This window comes from Lepisosteus platostomus, chromosome 1 (genome assembly GCF_059453375.1).
Source record: "Lepisosteus platostomus isolate fLepPlt1 chromosome 1, fLepPlt1.hap1, whole genome shotgun sequence".
In the NCBI taxonomy this organism is placed as follows: Eukaryota; Metazoa; Chordata; class Actinopteri; order Semionotiformes; family Lepisosteidae; genus Lepisosteus; species Lepisosteus platostomus.
Window position 1 is genome coordinate 64,952,066 of NC_142611.1, and position 21,564 is coordinate 64,973,629.

Consider the following 21,564-nt stretch of genomic DNA (forward strand, 5'->3'; position numbering starts at 1 on the left):
GAAGCAGAGACGGAGAAAAGGCATAAGAGTGGCATGAATCGAGATTTGAAAGGAAGAGGGGTTGTGAGAATAGGAGGGGGGTGGGGGGCGACCGTGTGTCTGTTTCTCTAGCATTAAACAACTCCGGCGCTTTACAACAACTCGCCTAACTATATCCTAATGAAGAGCACATTGGCGTTGAAAGAATCTCTGAATTATTTATGCAACGTTACAAAGCTGAGCTTTCTTTCCCCTTCGCCCTCTCCTTTCTCTCTCTCCCCCTCTCGCTCTCCCTCTCCCTGCTCGCGCACACATACATAACAGGAAAAAAGCCACATGGCAACACGGCAGCCCAGACTAGTACCTCGGCTATAAAATTTATGGTGGGTGTAATTACCACTGCCGAGTCGTAAATCCGCCTCAATTGTGCTATTTCAAAAGCTCCTCTCCTATCGTAGCGGGAGCTGGTGAGCAGATAGGGGACAAAATGAGAAAAGAGAGAGGGAGGGAGAGAGAGAGGCAGAGAGAGTGAGTACGAAAAGACACACAAGTTGCCTACCGGTACTGACGTGAATTTTCTTCATCCATGGATAGACTACGGGTTGCTTGGAGGAGGCTGTGTTGTTGCTTGAATGCTCCGGTGTGGCTTGGCTGCAGGCGGAAGGCACAGCCGGCGGGGTTGAGGGGGACGTGGGCAACGGTGGGGGCTCACAGGCAGCCGGCTGCGTCTTCCCAGCCAGCAGGTGCCCGGGATGAGGGAGCCCATGCCCTCTTTGGGTGTCGGGTTCTGGGATGCTTGCACAGTTAAACTGGCGCTCCTGGTAGCTCGCTCGCGGAGGATACAACTCCTGGTGATGATGCTGGTAGCCCGTGTCCCTCGTGCGGCTGTAATATTCGGGGCTGTGGTCGGGGATGTAGCTATTTTGCGAATATTCCTCGCATGGAGGAAATTTTGGATCGATGTAGTTAGAGTCCATCAAATACGAGCTCATGATCATTAATTTCTGGAGTGGAAAATAATTTTTCTAGCTTTGTCGTTTTTCTGCTCCATAAAGCCCTCCTACTAGCGAGCGACCCTGTAAAGTTACTTTTACCACGTGACACGGCGGGCCAATGAGAACGTGCAAGGTAGTCCCCGGATAAGGAACCGAAGGTTTATTCCAAATGTACCCTGTTTTTTTTTTTCTCCCCGTCGTGTTCGTGTGTTTGTGTGTGTGCGCGCCTGTGTGCGCGCGTGTGTCCCTGTGTAAGTGGGGCACCGACACCTTCTAATTGGGTTAACATAACGATATGAAAATTGAATTAATAAAACGTGCGACGCGATTGAGTGTCTTACTAGGTGGCGCGCCGGGCCAGCGGCTGTAGACGGCGAGGCGTCGAGGACTGGAGCAGGTACAGGTGACTTGACCAACTCTGGGGACTGCCGGAGACAAAAAGGAGCGTCTTTGATTGAAATGCGTAGGAAGGGAGAGAGATTTATCACTCCCATCACACCCACCCCGCTCACAGTCCTTGACACCAGCTCCAGTGGTCTGCCAAGCACCGTCTTCTAAAGACGGAAAGACAAAACAATAGAATTTCTCTTCTCCAGTTCGGACCTGCACTCGTGTCAATGGCGACACATTAACTTGGACATGACTCGTCCTCTCTTCCCCACCCCCCCAAAAAAAATCATCTGCACCCTCAAGTCTTCATCCTATAGCTTATTTCTTAATAATTTGAAGGGTCTGTTTTACATTAGTATGCCTGAGTGGTTTGGGTGAAGATCAACGCATTCGTCCAACGAGATTATACTGGAAAGAGAAGTAGGAGTCACCCACAGGCTTTGTCTGCGCGGGTTGGCATCATGTCATTCTCACAGGTGTATAGCATATGGGTGTGTGTGTGTGTGTGTGTGTGTGTGTGTGTTTGGGGGGGAGGTTGCTGGACTGTGTGTGCTGGGATGTCAGAAACCATGATAGTGTGGCGGTCCTTAGCACGACTCTGGCACGCTCCGTGTTCCTTGTGGTCCAAAATTAGAACAACGACAGGCATTCTAAATTAAGATATCACCAAAGGATGCATTAAAGGGGCTTAAATTAGGTTAAGCACGTCGTCAGTCCCCCTTGGTTTAGGGATGCTGAAGGCTAAACGCTATTAAAAACAATGCAAAAAATAAATAAATAAAAGTAAATTGCAATGCGAACGCAAACTGTGATAACGTACGCGTTGCTGCCAAGTATTAACCAACGCTCTTTAAACAGGTCCCATAATTAAACAATATCCGGGGATACGAGAGAGAAAAAAAATTGGAAAGAAAAAGAACTCTCGACACCAGCGCGTGCTGAGATTTTGCCAGCCGGCGATTCCCAGGATCAGGAAACAGAACCTCGTCGTTAACAGTTCCAAGTTCTAAATAATCGCCATCATTGATTTGTCATATTTTATTGGATTATAGTAAAAACGACACATAAAGTCGGCTGTTTATGGTTTATTTATTAGAGCGCGCGCGCCAGCGATGTCGAAGGCTTTTGGCTTTGATGTTCGCCGGGTTTTTTTTGTGTGTGTGTGTTTTATTGGGGCTGCGAGAAGCCCGTAAATCAATCTCTTCCAGCGATTCCCAGCTCCTTCGCCCGCTCCCTCGGCTTCCCCTCTCCCACGAGCACGGTCCCCAGCTCGCGCCTCTCTGCCGGGCTGATCGTTCTATGAGCTCGGGCCGCCGCAGTTGTTTAATTACAAAGAGAGAGAGAGAGAAAATAAAAGAACTCGGATTAATTTTGCCGATGCGGGTGAGGTGAACGTCGCGGAAGTACGAATTACAGAGCGCGGACGCAGGGATTTATTGAGTGCGCGCCTCCTTCTTGGTTGTTTTTTTTTTGGGAGTGTGTGTGAATTCAGAAGTGAAAAAAAAAGAATGAGACGCCCAAGCTGGAGTGAAATGGAGAAAAACCAAAAGCCAAGAGTTTAGACCATGTTCGTGCCACTGCGGTATTGGCATCGCCCATGTATTCCCCTAGAGACGAATTTGCGATTTTTGCTGCTCACACAAATTCGGTTCTACAGGGTACATATAGACGACTGATGAGGGTAGGAAAGTTGCTAGAAGCCTCCTTCTGTTTTGGGATGGAATGGGGGCTCATGAAGTTGAAGCAGAGAGAATGAGAGAGAGAGAGAGGTGAAACGGAAATCCTAGGTGCTGTAACATGTGTGCACTTTCCCGTCTCCTTAAGCGCCTCAAACTGTGTGTCCATTTGTGGCGAGCTTTTGTGTTGTGCGGGTTCATAGAGACCGATTCAACAATGGCTGCATCCCAGTACCCCTTCAGACCCACAGGGTTTAAAATGTGGAATATGGGATCAACTGGAGTGTTAAACACGAGAAGTCAACACGAATATGTATTACTGCTACATTGTGTTTTCTTAATACAAAGTTGTTCATTTCTGACTGCGGAGCTTTCGCCCGATAATTTACAAACCCGAAAGTTCGAAAACCCAGTATAATTAGAGAAATTGGCATTTCAGTCCAATTCAATACTTTTTTAAGGGGTAAGAGAGAAAATGCAATATGCTTCCGATTCACAGTTTTTTAATGTTGAAATCAGAGATCTTCTCTGACGCCGTATTTACTGTTTATACACTCGATATTTAAATTCAGATACGAATGGACGCCGTTGAAGGACTAACCACCAGGATTATAAGATCTTCAAATTTCAATACATAAAATTGACACGGCAAATCTTAATTCGAAAACAACATCAGCAACTGGAATTGATGTGTTGATACAATTTAGCATAAAACTGAAAAGAAAATTAAATGTACATATTTTAATGTTCAAAACCACGTTACGGTGGGAAAAATGTTGGTATCCTTCGTGTTATTGATAAAGTGTTTACTTTACTTTCAGACCTTTACTTGAATCTAATATCACCTTACGTTGCGGTATCTGACTCAGACATTAAAACACTCGACAAAACAATAATCTCAGAAAAAAATCTGTAACAAAATGTAATCCTCGAGGAAACTCAGACCGCATGAAAAGAAAAAGATCAAGCCTCTATTTTAAAAATATTTGTTTTAAGACAATAACTCGTTTTATAACAGTTCACTTCACCCAAAAGTTTCAGAAAAGATAAAATAAAATATTTTAGGTATTTGAGTAGCGACGTACGTTCGTCAATAAAATCAACATTCAGTAGTACACCGTTGTTTAACACAATGAATTACTTGTTTTATTGTGTCGCATTATCTACAAAATTAATTTGAAAATTGTAGAACATTGGAGTGTTTTCATTGGAGTTGTGACCTGCAGCTCTACAAGCAACTGCGGAATTATTATTGGCGACGCCGATTGTGGTTTACACGAATGTAGTACAAAACCAATCAGAAGCAAAAGCAAAACAAAAATGAAAACAACCAAATAAGAAATGTTCTAGCAGACTGAAGGTAACAGGCTGTAAATTCAAGACGATTTTAAGATGTTGGTCGCTAACAACAGCCCTTTGACTTTTTAAGTCTTTCAAAAAGGCTGGAAATTTATTGCGCAAGTTCATTGCGTTGCAACCCGGACCTTACCAGCGTCGTTCAAAACATGAAAGTATTTGAGAGGTCTACACAAATAGTGCAAGGCGTTAATGTCAGCCTCCAATCAAATAAATTATACCAGAGCTAAAGACCTTGTGTCCTCTGAGGGCCTTAGTAACCTACAACGGCCTTTATCCCGCCGTTCCTAACACATTTAGCTCCAGTTTAGAAATGTTCATCAGAGCACGAGTGTCTGTGAATTTCAAGCACTCAGTCTGAGACGGGGGTGCAGCTTTCTTTTGCAATCATACACAAACAGGACGACCCCGCCAGTCCTCACCTCCGGGGCTATAAACATCACCCTAATCCAAATTAAGATGCTTAATACGTGAAATAAAAAAAATATATATTGATGTCACTCTTTTTCTTGTGTTACGTGCAAGGGACACAGATTTTCACCAGCGTGTATGTGCTCGATACATGCTGATGTGCGTGCAACACACATGAAAGCAATAGGAAGAAAAAAAAAAATCAAAAGGCGAGCTATCGTCTTTAAAATCGAATCCAATCCCAACCTTCGGAGTGGCCTCCGATATATAAATATTCAGACAATATCTGCTTCGCCTCAGCGACACAAGCACGAGGGATACAATGCAGTCTCGTGACAGTAGAGAAGAGAAATAAGTTTCCATTGTTCCCCTGGGTTCATTGTGCTCGTCATTACCATGTTGACCGCCCGGTAACCCGTCCCTCCTCGCACAACACGCTGGCATATGGGACACAAACGGAGAATTGAGAGAAATCGGCCATTTTTTGGTGTGTGTGTGTGTTGAGGGTGTGTGACGGGTATACGTTTATCAGTTTTTCCAAAAGTGCAGGCAGAATATTTAAATTTGCACATAAACTGTATTTAATCCCCAGCAGGTAATAGATGTCACACGAGTTTGTTTGTTTTTTTTTCTCTCTCTCTCTCTCTCGCAACTCTATATGTGTCGTATTTTCGCGTGCACGGCCTGTTTTATGGTTTGGTCTTTTATGACATTTTGAAAGCGGTGGTTTAAAAGCGTTTCAGCAGTCCTTGTCTCGCTCCGGGTCATATTCGAGGGGACTCTGAACTCGTGGGCTTCCAGTCGCTTTTAGAAGCAGGAGAATGTTGAAGAACACCAATCGCCAACAACAACAATACATGTTTATTTAAAAAAAAAACAGCCTTGATTTTTTTTTCGTAGAGTTCATAAATGAATTATAATTGATCTCTCCTTCGCCTCTACCCTTCTTTTGTTTTCTTCGAGGTCCTGTTGTACTACGAGAATAATGAATCAAACTAAACTGATTTTATCATCTAAGTTGGTCCAGAATAGGCGCTGCGGTTATGCCGTTATGTCGACCTGATTACACTAATTGATGTGCTACGTTAACCGTCTTCTGATTATTTTTAAATCTCTGAACAATCCTTGCTAGTCCGAAATTGGGATTTGTGTGCGCGCATGTGTTTTTGGTAATTTTGCCCCATTTCAATTTCGATTGCAGCCTAAAATTACTGCCCCCCCCCCCGCTAAGCGCTCGCATAAACGCGTATACTCACCGCCCCTTCCCCTCCCCCTCCCCCTTTCTCGAAGTGAGCGCATTTTAATATTACTTAGACAGCGTGACCCGAATTTCACCTCTCTCGTTTGACTCATTCCAATAGTTCACTGCCAAGGAGTTATTGATGAGGAAACACCAATGAAATTTGTCTCCACACAAATGGCTTTTAGATCTTGTACCTAGTTCAATAACTAGTTATAATACAGAACTAGAAAAATGAAGCCCAGAGGCAAACTAATTTGATGTTTCATTTTTGTGTCTAAAAGTGATTCCCCCCCGTTTTTATTTCAGATTTTTGTTTTTGGACCTATTCCGTCCCCTCCGACAAATATTTGATTCCGTGGAAAGATATACCCCCCCCCTCGCGCGCGCGCACACACACACTCCCATCGTTATGGACACACATGGTTATCAGCCACGCGGACAGTGAAATCTGTATTAGGGGTCTTTATGACTCCAGAACAGAGACCCCCAGGTTCATGAACTCGAGACCGGAGAGCTCAGGAGCACTCGTGCGTCCTCAGTGCGTTTTGGTAGGAACGTGAAACTCTTACTTTTACGTCTTAGGTATAGAAATAATTGATTCTGCATACTAACACCGGCAGTGAAACAAACCATATAAACAACACAAGTTACATGGATATGTACTTTGCTTTTCTTGGTGTGTTTTTTAAATAATAATCATTCATGATCGTAATAAACGTAAATTGGGTTTACCTTCAGCATTGCAAAACAGTTATTTCATTATTGCGTTTTGGTAGAAAACTCGAGGTGTGGAGGCCTGATCATAACTTACAAAAGTTGACTACTAACAGTTCAGTTTAGCGATGGATATTTAACAAGCAAGCGTCTTATTGTGATGTGTGAGTATATCAGCCGATTTATATTGCAAAAGCCGCCGATTAATTGCGACTCTCTTGTGAAGGTTAAGAAGTCACTGCCGTTCTCAGCCATGTGAATTGTGTGTTTGCTGAATGTTGTGGGCCGCCACGCCGCTGCCGGAGTGCAGGGGCACAGACAGCTCTTTCTTACCCAGCGGTAGGCAGGGGCACAAGGTGGTTCTCCGCTCTACAGGTGCTGGTTCCTCAGCATGGCGTTCAAATAGGCACCGAGATGTGCCTTGAGTTGCAGATGTTGACAACGACATAAAAATGTTTCAATAAACCAGTAATGGCCATTATGGAATTCATAACCGATCACGTGTGACTGTAATTGCGTTGGTGCTGCTGAAAGGAAATATTGAACACAAGTGAATGGAAGTCGACTATGAACAAACCCTTTACTAATGACTGTGGCTTGTTTAATCTCAGATGGTGTAGTAGTCTTTCATGTTTAGTCGAAAATCATATTCGTTTTCAAAACTACTAACGATTCATTGAAATCTCCGTCCAAACAATACTTGCTTTATTTTTTTATCCTTGGCAATTAATATTTTCTTTTTATTCACCTCTGGATTTTATTCTGTCAAATCAATTCATATTCCAGTTTTGTTTTCGCTCTTACTAGCCCGTTCGCAAGCTCGGACCCCACCCTCTCTCGTCCTAATGTGCTTTATGACTCTTGACGAATTATTTGTAGGAGAAGATTTGTAAATGGGCCTACACAGTCCAAGATTTGACTAGAAGCTTCGCGGACACTTGAGATGAGCTACCTAAAGAAAAAAAAAATCTCACAAAATTCTGCTGCATCACCCTGGTTTTAGTCAAGTGCCCTAAATATTAAATTATACCGAAGACCTAAATATTTATATATTTAAAAAAATATATATCAGATTAAACCGATCAAAAGGTAACTCATTCCAGTATATAGGGAAATTACAGATCTGAGTTTTAGAGATTAGCACTGCCACCTATGGGGATTAAAAACTCATTAGATGCATTAAAAATAAATGTTACGATCGAGGACAACGCGTTTACGTTGTCGTTGCTTACACTACACACAGAGTTGTGTTATATTGCAAACACTAGCAACACCCGGCTGTAGAGCAATGATAAGTTAATTAATTTAAAAACACGCTTGAAAGACAAAAAAAAACAGTCAACAATCTATCTGGCACCGATTACCGATTTCAAAAAGCTTCACACTGGGTTTTATGACACGTTAAAGTGGTTTAAAACGAAGAAACATCCATACACGATAGAATAACTCTTCAGCCTAATCAGACAGACAGGATTGTTAAAGAGGGGATTTATCTAGCTCGGGTCACGCTTGTGAGTCTATTTTTCAGAATGTGTTTTTTTAACTAGAGCTATATCCCGTAGCTCAATACAGGGAAGCTGGGACTTGTAAAAATTAATTAGAAAGCAGTATTTTAGACTGACCCTCAAACTACCCTGGGCTCCTTAATTGCTTCACGCGATACACAGATAAAAAGTCATACAGGGAGAGAACTGGGCTGCATCCGGACTTTTCCAGCCATTACATAAACAGTAATTCGGTTAACAGATAATGTGACGCTTAATGGGTGATTAATATTTGCCGTGATTACATTCTAATAGTCTTTACGCCTGCTATTTGTCGTCGTGGAAAGATGTTAAAACGCTCTTGCTTCTTTTTTTTTTTTTAAAGGGAGTGAAGTTCTGTATTATCAAAAAGTCGATGCATCGTTTTCCGATGAAAATACACTTAAATATGCAAGTTATACCCAAAGAGAGGTAGCTCTCAAGCTCCTCTTATTTTAGCTTTTACAACTTGAATTTAAAACATTGCATATTTGCTAAAATTTACAAACACGAGATATTCACCGGCAAAAGACATGTCTACTGGATCGAATGTTATTTTACTTTCAGGCTGTCAGAACCTAGAACTGCATAACTTTAACGAAGACAGGGGCTGACGAATGCGAAAATAGTATTAACAGGGATACTCTTTTATTGTATTATTATAAAATAATAATGGCAATACGAAGTATTATGTGTACAATTTCTCTGTTACCACGTTTTCTGCAGCTTTCCACACAATGAATGAACTAAGAATAATCTTTACAGTCCTCCCTGTTATGTGTTACCTGACGCCCTATTTATGGTTTTAAAAGACATCAAAATGCACGACGAGCGTAGTTTAACAGTAATTAAACAGTAGTTATGTTTTGCTCTCACAAAACTCCAGCGTCCTTCGATTTTTAAATCCAAGGCGAGATTCCAGGGCAGAAGACAAACAGTTCGGAAGCACGTACGTACAGATGTTTTGGTGGAACGCAAATAGGTAACGCGTTTTCTGAAAATAAAAACATATATATTTCAATTTTCCAATTTTGGACTGGCGTCGTTTTAGGCGTATTAAGAACCGAGTCAGCTTTGACTGGCTGTTTCCTAAAACATAAACGCACCTTGTTGAAATACTTGAAAAAAGGCAACGCATAACCTAATTCAATTATTCCATGACTACACGTTTGTCATATATACCTTATGAGCACGTAGTCTTAATCTCCCGCTTTGGTTTGTAATTGCATTATCGTTTCGTAGTGACACAATCCTTTCCCTCCCCACAACTTTCCTGTTCAGCCGAGGTGCGGAATCAGTTCAAAACCACCGCCCTTGGTGTTAAATTAAAAAGTGGCTCTAAAAAAATGAGTCCATTACGAAAACAAAACACAGATTGAAGCATGCCTCGTCTGAGGTGTTAAAACAAAACCACGAAGGTCTTAATGCACGGGTATCTCTAACGGGCAGGGTCACAGCGAGTGCAACTTATTTGTAGAGCTGAATTATCTGGGGGGAATCGGACAGACAATCCGTCCTTGTAGAAAACGAAGCCCCACCGCTTTAAAGCGAAAAAAAAAACAGCGCTGTCAGCCTCCAAGGAAATCCTTTTAGCTCGCTATCGGTATATGAAGACAGAGCTGACATTAGTATTTTTACAGTCGGCTTTATTTGAATTCTCTGGGCTTTTGTTACGTGCAGTAGTCATTAGTCAACCACCACAAAAGCGCTGCATAGTGGAGGAGATTCGGGTCGCGATGCAGAGATTTGTGCTGAGAGCATCCATTCCACTTATTTCTGAAACAGGGAGAGAACAGGCTAATTGGGGCATATCTGCACCCCCTCTTCCCTCCTCCCTCCTCCCTTTATTTTCCCACCTTCGCCATAACCAGCAGAATAAAATCACAGACCTGTAAGGAGACTAACCAGACCTTAGTCTGAAAAGACAAAAAAAAAAAAAACAACAACACACACACACACCGAAAGCGGATGGTGGAGACGGGTGGGAGTGAGTCTCATTTCGTGCACTGCAGCAGAACTAAAATCCTGCCCGTCTCTGGAGAACTTCCTGTGCCCACACCTGGTTCCACAGCCGAGCTGAAGCTGTGTTCTCTGCGCAAACGGGTTGCGTGTGATCGCGCTCCAGTTATCAATCACTACCCCGCGCCGCATTTCATCTGTCTATACAGACAGAGGTAGAAGAAAAAAAAATCTGTTGAAAACAGACTCATTTGTGCTCAGACAGGAGCCGTACAAGTTTTGCGGTTCTGTAAGTAGGCAAATTAATAAACACAGAACTGTTGTTTTTTTTTTTGTTTCGGAAATGAACGTCCGCAGCGAGAACGCGTTTTGCAGTACTGTGAGAGAAACGAGTTGGTTTCAGCGGGTGTCAAAGTGCTTTTAACGCAGATTTTGAATCCATCAATCGATAAGTCGATCCACCAGTGAACAAATCGATCAAACAATCGACTGATCTATCACAAGACGATAGGAAGAGAGAGGTGTACGGTACGGGGAAGTGTGTCAAATTGACATGAGCCTATATCCGACCAACACATTAATTTCTACATAATAAATAGGAAAATAAGCGATATTGATTCTGGAGCTCGCGAGATTTCAAGTGGAACAGGCTCTTTAAACTGCTCTATCACCATTTATGAGGCCACTTAAATACTTTAGTCACCCGTGTGCTAAGTTAGACACACACACGTCATGCGAATGACAGGTAGAAAGTCCCGTATCTCCGTTGTACTGTAAGCATATAGTGCTATATGGATATATGTATATATGGGTCTGCATTTCTTTATGTGTATGTATCAGAGTGTATTGCTATACATCTGGGGCTATACTGTTGTATGAATAACAATTTAATATATATATATATGGGACTATATTGCTATATATATATTGCATATATATCTATATTTATATATGGGGCTATATTGAACTGCCCTTATGACAATATACAGTATGTGAGCCGACTGGTGAGAGTATCGGTGCAGCTGTGCAGATGATGCTTCTTATTTCTGGACGTGATTACCAATGAGAGGATCGTTTTTATGCTGAAATCCTCACTTGGCAAATATCTGATTCTCTGATCTTCTGACTATAATAATAATGAAAATGATTTCCGACACGAGAAGTTCCGTCTTTCTTTCTAAGCAATGACGTCTGCACCTTCTTATTTGAATACACTTTCTGCGATGCACACTGTCCGACACGCACGGATGCAAACTAAAAACACAAGCAAAGTGGCACATTAAAACATTGCAGAGCATTGGCGGCGAAGAGCACCCCTCCCTGCACAATAACATCCTACCAAAAGGACACGTGGGGTTCAGAAGCACTGTTTCCGCCCATAAAGACTGTACTGCATACAACTCCGCGTTACTGCAGGTGCCGGGCTCGGAAACTTAGTTTTGCACATTAGTGTAACAGATGTGTTTGTCAAACCCTGGCTGGTCAAAACCAGCTTGTCTTTTCTATTTAAAACACGAGCCAACACTGTGACTTCAGGACAAACATACAGTTGCGGTTTGCAGTGAGCATCTGGAGTTTTGCATAGCCTGGGATTCACAATTAATACCAGCAAATGAACTGCGAAAAGCCTTTAGTGATTTATATTTAACCTGCTATGTTTTAATGTCTCACAATACGGCTTTGCTGAGCCTAGGTTTTTAGGCGTAAATCTTGGGTTGTCGGTTAGGGAAAGGGGAGGTCTTTAGCCTTGCCAAGCGCCTGACTTTTTTGCACACTGTAGATAAAACAAACAAAAAAAATCTGCAAATTATCCCGCAATGTACCACCCGAGCTCCGGCGCCCTGTGCGATCTTGACTGGGACTCTCTCGATTGTCAGAGAACACTGCCCTCTGTGTTGACTTGCAAAATCACCACGAGCCATGGAGCGAGACGGCAGTGGGGGGGGGCGGGGGGGGGGTACATACAGGAACAGGTAATAGAACAGCCAACCCCAAAGAAAGAGACAAAAATATCACTTACTGGCTCTGTCACGTCCGACATTTCACCCCCCTCTTCTTCACAGCTGTGGACGTAACAAAGAGACCGGAATTAGGATGCGTTCGAGAACAGGCTCCTTCTAAAACAGCGTCTTAAAGCCCTCGCAGCCCTGCAGCTTATCGGCTGTCTCTCTCTTAACCGCACAATTTTCGATTCGTGTTTGGCGTGAGATGGCGCCTTGTTTGTCGCAAAGGAAGAAAAAAAAATCAAGAGTGCACATTATTTTCACAAAGCAGACGCGAAGAAACGCCAGTGCAAGTGAAACACACCCAAAAGGACCTTGCGCAGACGTATTATTTGTGCGATAGAAATAGAATTTAAGCAGAGTCCTGCAGGCCAAACCTCTTGCCAAATCATATTGTTGTCTATTGTTTATACCCAGGGCAAAGTATTTATATCGTTAAACATGAGACCGGGATGACGGCAAGTATTTAAAAGGGATTTTTTAACACCGATGTTCAACGTTTGAAATAATTTAATTCACTAAACTAAGTAATAGAAGCGATGATAATGAATGCTTCTTCGTCTGTTGTCAGTCACATTAAATGCACACATACACGTAAAGGTAAAGTCATAACAATGGGTGTTAATTATTAGTAATTATATTATCAGTAATAATGTTAATACTTAATAATGTCCATTTCTTGTATGTGTTGGCACCATGTTGCAAAATATGAGCAATCGAAATATTCATACCGATTAACAAAAAACCCAGAACAAACATTCCTTCGTTTGTACGTGCATGATATGATATTTTACCACAAATAATTACAATACAAATATTTAAAGCGAACGAAATTCTCGTCTTAAGTTTTCGGTAGGGCAATACTAATTTGTTAATTTACGTGTGGCTATAGAAGTTACTCTTCATTAGAAACTGAGTATAGCTAATGCATCTCAATGTCTGTCCAGTATGGATGGATAAGGATGGATAGATCTTTCTAGCACTGATTTAATGTTTTAAAATTTCGATGCTGTGACTGGTGTATTTATCGAAAGGGATTTGTGTCAGTTTTCCTCTGTTCTGTAAAACTCGGAGCTGAAAAATGCGGACCGTGAAATATAACCTATTATATAATTCTTTGACAATTGAATGTTATTTTAAATCTTAACTTACGGCTTTACGAAGGAAAAACAAACAACAGCACAGAGACAATTTCTATTTCTATTTATCTGTAAATATTACTGTAATAGTCTCGGCTAGTATCTATTTACCTAATCCATTTTTTTTGTTATTTCTCTGAAACAGCAGCTTTCTTGTATACAAATGTTTATGCTGTGTATGTGTTTAAGTGTTTATGAGCGCAGTCCGGCCTGTGCGCAGTTACACGGTGATTGTGCTAAGGGGTTGTGTGGTTTCACTGCTTTCTTCGTTTGACTTATTCGGGAGGAGGAATTAGCCAAACACGTGGAGCTTACACAAGCGACGTGTGGAAAAGCAGGGTTCATGTGCTGTTCATTTCCTACTGGGTCTACTCCTCCTGTAAGAAAATAAGTTCTCCTGTGCCCACACGTGGTTTCATATCCGTTTCGAGTATTCTTCATTCGCGACACATATTCCTGGCATTGTAAGGCATCTGTAAAGCCAGACTTGGGAAGCAGCACGACACGTGTCGGCTGGAAAAAGCGGCAGACAGACATTGAAACGGGGGTTCATCTTAATTTCTCCTCTGCGTCCTGCATCGCAACAGTTTTGGCATTTCAAGTTATCTGGCTGTTACTTCTCTGAAGAGAAAGGACTGAAGGACACGCGCCCAGTGCCCAGATTGCCCAGGACAATATTTACAGGAACCGCATCTTTTATAAATCTGTTAACAAATTTATATAATCCCAAACATTACTGAGCGATTGAATACTGCGCTGTAAACTAGGTCTATAACCCCCCCCCCACACACACACACCCAAAAAGTGCCGCCTGTAGGTGTTGCAACTCATCGTTACCTCGGTAGAGTCTCGTTTGATTCACGTGTACCGGACCCAGGAAAATGGACGATACCAATATGGTTGGGGGGGTATTCCACCCATCCTAATAACCCAAATCCATGGGTGCCTCCCCTGGCCTTACACTCCTTTAGGTTCGGCTGTGAAGTCCCGTGGACAGCTCTTTTACTCTGACAATTATTTTTAGAACCGGAAGTGGGTGAGATGACGATGAAGGGAGCTAGCCGCCGAACGCCTTTTGGGGTCCACGCGTGGGACCCCGCGAGCCTGGGCCTCTTTCAAGTTCGGCCACGCAGTGGGCTCGGCAGGGAAGCCTTCAGTGTCTGTCAAGGTGCACCTTGGCAGGAGAGGCCCTCCACAGACACTGAAATCCTGTCTCCCTGGGGTGTCAGGGGGAGAGTGAGTCCAGTAGTTCCTGCACCCCCTTCCCTCCTCACCCCCTAAACTCGCATCGTCCTGCTGCTTGGCAACACATTGCATCATGTGTGTACCCATTCGATTCCCCGTGTATTCAGTCTGTGTGAACACTAACGTCTCACAAATTACATGCAGCCCCCAAAAAAGAAGAAGATTTTGTGACAATCCTATTATGTTAGGATATTCCTATCATCATATTTAAATAATAAAAGCACACAGGTGATTGTGAAATAGTTGTTCACACATATAGACCTTTGCAGCAATGGTTTGTAGGTCATCTGAGCTTAATCGTTTACGAGTCCCTGCCACCGCGATGAGCAGGCTGGGAAACGGTTCTGCAGGAATGTAAATTTAGGGTTTGCTACATACAAGGAATGTGACACGATAATCCTTAGGGGTGTGCTTAAAGTAAAATATAGCCCTTTACGCTGCCAACATAAAATAATCGATGGATCTTGATTTGTCATCTCGGGAGAGTTACAGGCGAAAGGCCCAGAGAGATATGTTCGCTTCTTTGAGAATAAGCATCAGGAGGGACTTAGTTCTGTCCGGAAAGATTAAACTTTAGCATTACCGCTAAATAAATATTTAAGTGTTAAATAATATGCTATACTTCGCTGATTGAAAAACGACCCGTTTGCGTGGGGCGATCAGGGGAACGCGTCCGCTCACAGGCCATAAATAAGACTGGGCGCGGAGCGGCGTTGGGAAAATCCCGCATGGCACCTCCTTAACTGATCTGTGCAGAAACCGTAAACCGGGGGATTTAGGAGGATCTCGCTGAATTAGCCGGTTGACTGGCTGGGATGGCATCCGGATCCTCTTTGGTAGAGCCGTCTCGTGACAGATTCCGGAGGCTTCCCTTCCGTGCCGGTGATCCGCGAGCAGGTGGGAAGCCCATGCGTGCTGGGTCCTCGGTCACTGCTGGCGCAGGGTGTCGAACCCTCAACCCAGGCCACAGCTCAGGAACTGGCTCAGGCATGGGTCCCCCCTGCTGCCCGTCAGTGTCCAAACGCGCGCACCCCTGCCTGCACCCCTCTGCCCGTTACGGGAGCGAGCCGTCAGCCATTTTCAGCTGAAATCGGAAACAGGCCTGCAGCTTCCTAGAGCCACGTCTTGCTAAACCCGGAGATTAAGGCAAATCCGCAAGACTTGGCTTCTCCCGACCCAGAAAGGCTACAACCAGGCCAGTTTTTAAAAAGGAGGATGCGTGCATCAAAAAAGAACCAGTAACATGGTCCATGGCTTTCAATGAGAGGGTCAAGCTGGTGGCCAGTCTTTGCAATAATCATTTGAATTAATGGGGGAGACTCCTCATTCAGAATGGGTTAGGTGAGTGATTCATGCCTCCTGGTCTCAGAAGTACAGAGGGCTGTAGGTTCCATATCATAGCGTGAATTACACCAATTAAGTCATCATTGGTGTCAATTAAGGCATTAATTGCGACAATAAAGTCATTACGAAGCCAGGCAAAATGGAAGTCAGGAGATATGCTCTGCTCCCCAGCTGGGTATTGCGCTGTACTTACTACAGCACTTGTCCAGCTGAGATAGCAAAATAAGTCATCTGAAGGAAGTCATCGTAGGAGAATATCAGGTTACCCCAGTCTATGCAAATCCCTCCTGAATTCCAACACCAGCACATTAGTCACACACTTTCACCGGAATTCCCAATGAATATGTTGGTTTTTTTTTAAAAAGAAGAAGACATATTTCATTTCCTTAATCTGGATCTAATTAAGATTCAGTGACAGAGCACAGTTACTGTTATGAAAACCAGGAATTTAGCTGGACAGAGCACAGCACTGAGCTGCAGCTAGTGTCGAGTGTCGGTTTTCCTGCCCAGTTATTTGCCCTAATGGGGAAAGTGGGGTGGTAGTGACTCACCGTCCTTTTCACAAGTCAACTCGAATGCATATTTTTATTTAACCAGCAAAAAACAATGAACCTGGATTATGTCCGACACCATTACGTTCACGATGATTTCAGACATTCTCCACTATAAAAGTGATCTCTTTACAGGCTGGAAGTCACTGGCTTCTTACAGTTAATACATTAAAAAGGTGAAGCGTTTATTATCCCAATTACCATTCATAGACAGATAAGAGAGACATCTAAAGAAGAACTCCTTTCCGGCGTTCTAGCGTTTCTGAAAAGGGAGATCTTGCTCTGAATTACAAAATAAATATGAATTTTTCCCTTTCCGCTACCCAGGAAAGCAGAACCGTCTGCTCGTTACCTTACCGACCTTAAGCTGGCTTCGTTTATATAAAGTCGAAGACGGGAGCCGCAGATAACATTTTTTTTAATAAACTTGAATGTTTACATACATTAGATAACACACTGATTTCCACAGCCCACGTTCTCTTAAATCACACGTCTTACAAAACTGAAAATAAAAATACATCACTCGCAGCAGAAAACCTTGAGCAATACAAAAAATATATATATTTTTTAAAATCCATATAAACTAAATAGTAGATGTACTGACAGACAGACGATAGAATGACGTTTACGGACGCTTCCTACGGGCTTGAATTCATTCTTACCCCTCCTCTCTGCCCAAGGGAAGAGGTGAACCGCCGTTTTTACTGTAAAGGTAACAAACGACGCGACAAGTTTTCACAACGGGACGCGAGAGCACAATTCTGGAGCAAGTCGCTGCATTCCGAGAGAGAAAGATTGCAGTCTTGCTAAAAGGCCACACTGGGAGTAAAAAAAAAAAAGGAGAAATTAATTTTGGCTTTCTAAGCACCTTGGCAGGGTTGTCTTTTTTTTTCTTTTTGGAAGATGTTAATTTGTTTAGATAATAACCGCACCAACAACGAGAGACAGAAGGCCGGGGCAGTTAATGTCAGGGCGGAGACGGGGCTTATACTGTTGCGAGAGGCCGGGTTTCCCAATACATTTCATGAGGCGGCAGCTTCTCTCAGGTCGGCGATGGCCGGGGTTGTCGTCGGTAGGAACTCGCCCATTGACCAGGGCGCAGGCCGATCTTTACTACAGTAATGAGAGGCCTGACCGAGCGCCTCTGAAGAACACGGCTGCTACTCATTACTGTGTTCTCTGGGACTGACTTGCTCCTCTGCACGAAATCGGCTTTACCCAAACCATCCTGGCTCCACATTCAGAGATTGCCGCGCTAAGGCAAAAATCATTTACGCTAAAAATAGTTCCTGTAATATTTTATTAGGAATATATCATGATTGTTAGGCGATACTACCAACGCAGGCGGATCAACGCGGATAGTACAACCGGTTGCAACCTGTTCTTTGTAAGTTAAACTATTTTTCTTCGTTAAAAAAGGCCCGTGAAGTCAAAACAGCAACATAGATACAAAACTACATACGGCTCGATTCACAGTCATTCTGTACCCACAGGCCCTGTAACAATGCGAGTACTCTTCCTGCTCTTCATGACGAGAAAGAAAACGAATGGTCAATTATCCTGAGATTCAATGTCTCCCTCATTGTGTTCAAATACATTTTCTGCTGGTCTTTGCAAGACCGAGACTGTTGACGCAAACTTCATGTCGGTTTTTACCGACTCGATTACCTTCCAGTGACAGATCGCGTTACGTGCAGAGCACGTTACTGTAGTCACGCCAGCCGTGGTAGAAATAAGGCAAACACGAAACCCCTCACGCTGACGTTTGACTAAAGACACATCCTTGCCAAGACCGCTCCGAAGAATCGGTGTATTTTAAAATAAACCAGAAAGTGAGATTAAAAGCGAATGCTTCCGCAGTGCTTTCCCCGTGTGCTAACAGCACGGGTGATGTTTTTTTTTTGGGGGGGGGGGGGGGGGGGGAGGGCGGGAGGGGGCGAGAGTACAGCCGTCTGTTTCCTCCGCTAATTGACAGGAAGACAGAAAGGGACAGTCAAGTCGGCACTCGCGGCGCCCCCCGGAGCCCCGGCACGGCCTCGGTGGCACGCGCGCGAGGGGGTCACAGGCACAGCCATGTCGGCGCGAATCGAGTCATCCTGCATGACACAGCGTAATACGGCCCTGTGCTTGGGACATGTGGTTAACAGCTTCCTTCTCCCCGCTTTTTCTACCCCAGACAGACCCGGGTTCGAGTCACCAGGGAAATCAATCGTGATTTAACCAAGCGATCCCGTGATATTTCACGACAAAGAACATTTTTTTCAATCTCAAAGCGCCTTTACAACGAGTCCGGTTAATACCGGTCACAATGAAAGCGTGGCTCTTACAGCCCGCCGAATACCAGCCAGCCGCGTCAATACGTGTTTTGCCAAACCGTTAACGAACCCGCGCAGGATTCAAAAGGGGACTTCATTCCAGCTACAGAAAGGTGCCACAATTACTGAAGGGGAAATCGTTTCTGAGCAGAATTAAAGGATCTCCCATGCTGCGCTTCGGTTTTTCTGTGTTTAAAACACAAAGCTCAGGGAGTGGCAGTGTGCCACGATTGTGCCTCAGCCAGGCAATAATACATCACTCTTGTAAGATCTGGCTGATATCCACTGACAATGTCCCAGCACCCCTTTAAGCATGAGTAAATGTTTACTCCGATGGTAAACTATGCATTGATCACGTCATCGGCGACGTGTCTCCTGCCTTAGCACTGCTGTTGTTGAGCAGGGCTCCAGCGATTCCCCTGATCCGAGACTCAAGTGGTCAGAGCCCACAGGGACATAGATAACCCACGCTGAAGCCCCCACACAGCCCACAGCAGTGGGGAACGGCCAGCGTGTGGAGGCCCACGTCTGTCATCTCAAAGAAGCCTTGGGACCACAGCACAGCCCCAACAATACCGCCCGCCAAGAACTTCCAAAACCGGGGATTTCATAAACACGCACAGGTGGCCCCCAGACACGATTCCTCATCTCACTGCTCCAGGTATCGCGGGTATAGAACTTGTCTTTCATAACCCAGGTTAAGTGGACCTGTAACTCGACACGGCTCGGAAATGCAAACGGAAACTGTCATGCAAATATCGAATCTCGGTGCGATTCCTAGGGTATGGACAGGACTCGAGACCACGGCCTGTCGCATTTGTCGTGATTCACTGCTGCGCAAAACACATTCAGCGAAGAAAAAAACAAACAAACGAAGCTTAAGCGAAGACTGGACACATCTCGTACAGGCCTCTGTTATCGTCTCTGAAGAGCGGAACCACGAGCAGTACGTGGTTCGCAGTATGCAGTGATGAGGAGAAACACACCCTTTTCCCCAAGGCCATCGGCGTCTAGCTAATCTCACCCCCGCCGCACACGTCCCTATCCCTAAACCGAGCACGTCAGCTCCAGTTCCCCCGGGAGCACGCAAACTTCCAGTAACGAGGACGACCCCTGTGCTGGGACGGGTGAGGAGAGGAGCGAGGGGGCATGCAGCTGGAGGATCATGGGACGACCGAAAGCCAAGAGGCGTCAGTGGATAGGAGCGAGCCCACAGGCGTCGGCTGGCAAAGCAACGGGCTGCAGTAACACCGGGAGCCAAAAGCCACGCGTGTCGGCGGGACCCGTGACGGTTTCGCCTTGCAGATGATCGCAGCTGCAAGGAGAACATGCGCACAGGGCGCTAAGAAACGCACATCTTTTATTCAGCAGATTTTTTTATAGCCGAGATTGTCATCTGAGCCTCCAGTATGCTAACCACTCGCTTCCACGTGTGTGTGTGTGTGTGTGGAAGGGTCGGTATCCGAGCAGAGATCTTTGCAGAAGGAATTGCCTGAGCAGGACAGCTTCAGAAACGCTTACATATTTAAAATGACCACGCCTCTCCGCCTAACGGAATCTGCCGTTTGACTGAGCGTCTTTCCCAGTTCTGTTGAACCCTGTCCTTGCACTGCGGGCCTCGTGTTCCCGACAGCGCCCCCTTACGGGCAGATTCTTTGTCTGCTCTGGCCTCTTCTTACATGGCGGGGAAGGAGAGGTGGGGGGGGGGCTGTGTTTTGTTATTTCCTTGTGACTTGTTCCCCTACCGAGGCTGAGATTCGCCAAAGTACAGGCAGCACCCACAAGGAAAAACAACAGAGTCCAGTCCAGTGCGGCATCTGCTGCACAGCTGTAGCTGATGGAGGTCGTGTTTCTCGGCTCGTCCTTCTCTCGCCTCTGACACCTTGTTCTCTCCCCGAGCTGGAGATTCCCGACGTTTCAAATACGCTAACCCCCCTCCCCTCGTGATAACATCAAGCGCACACACGGGGGTTAGAGTTTTCTGCAGTTTTCTGTCAGTTCCTTTTAAGGCGCAAAGCTGGACTTGGAGCATCTAGCCCGTCGAAAGCTAAAAAGTCCTGATTTTTTTTAAAGTTGGGTATCACTGTGGAGGCTGTTTTAGTCTGTGTAGTATTTTGTGCTGAGAAAAGAGCAAAACAGGTGTCATTTATCACTCATAGGTTGTATAACAGACATGCTGAATAGGTTTCTTGGTCCACCCTGGGCATTCGGCTGTATTAGTGATGAATTCTATTTTAGACTGGGTCTTTCATAAACAAAACACAAAGCGCTGCACCACAGAACTCGGGAATCGGGCACCATTCACAACAGGCGTTATACTTTTAAGATACATAGGAATTACGGTGTAAACAAGCGAGATTCGATGCAGCATTTGGAAATAACACAGATACTCCTCGTGTCTTCTCCAGGGAAACTCACAGGCGGATCTGAGGCGGCAGAAGAAGACGCACCAGAAGGGTGGAGCGCGCGGGGAGAGGTGGAATCTGTTCCTGAAGACACGAGGGCGGCTGCGGTAAATCTCACGCGCCCCTGTGCTGAAAGCGTGGCTCCGTGGCCACGAGGAAAAGGCGCCACGCACCAGTAGGGTCTGAGTGAAGTCAGAGCCCCCAACCCCCTCTCTCACACACGACGTCAGCAAATCCAGTAATTTATTGCGCTCCCAGCCCATTATTTCTCATTAAGGGTTACAAACCATTCTGCAGTGCCAGGATGTAAGTGCAC

At 44.6% G+C, this 21,564-nt stretch overlaps 1 protein-coding gene across 5 annotated transcripts in view; it reads right to left on the reverse strand.

Moving 5' to 3' along the window:
• hoxc4a (homeobox C4a) overlaps nt 1-21,564 on the reverse strand; it is an 84,957-nt gene that overhangs the window by 34,817 nt on the left and 28,576 nt on the right. For 4 of the 5 annotated variants that reach the window (XM_088633564.1, XM_088633562.1, XM_088633563.1 and 1 more), the window contains exons 2-3: nt 12,267-12,309; nt 539-1,399 (exon numbers count right to left, since the gene is read on the reverse strand). In XM_088633564.1, coding sequence (XP_088489690.1) covers nt 539-977 — 439 coding nt within the window. In that variant the 5' untranslated portion in view covers nt 978-1,399; nt 12,267-12,309. Of the gene's footprint in view, nt 1-538; nt 1,400-12,266; nt 12,310-21,564 lie in introns of those variants that run through there. The other variant, XM_088633566.1, reaches the window with a different exon arrangement.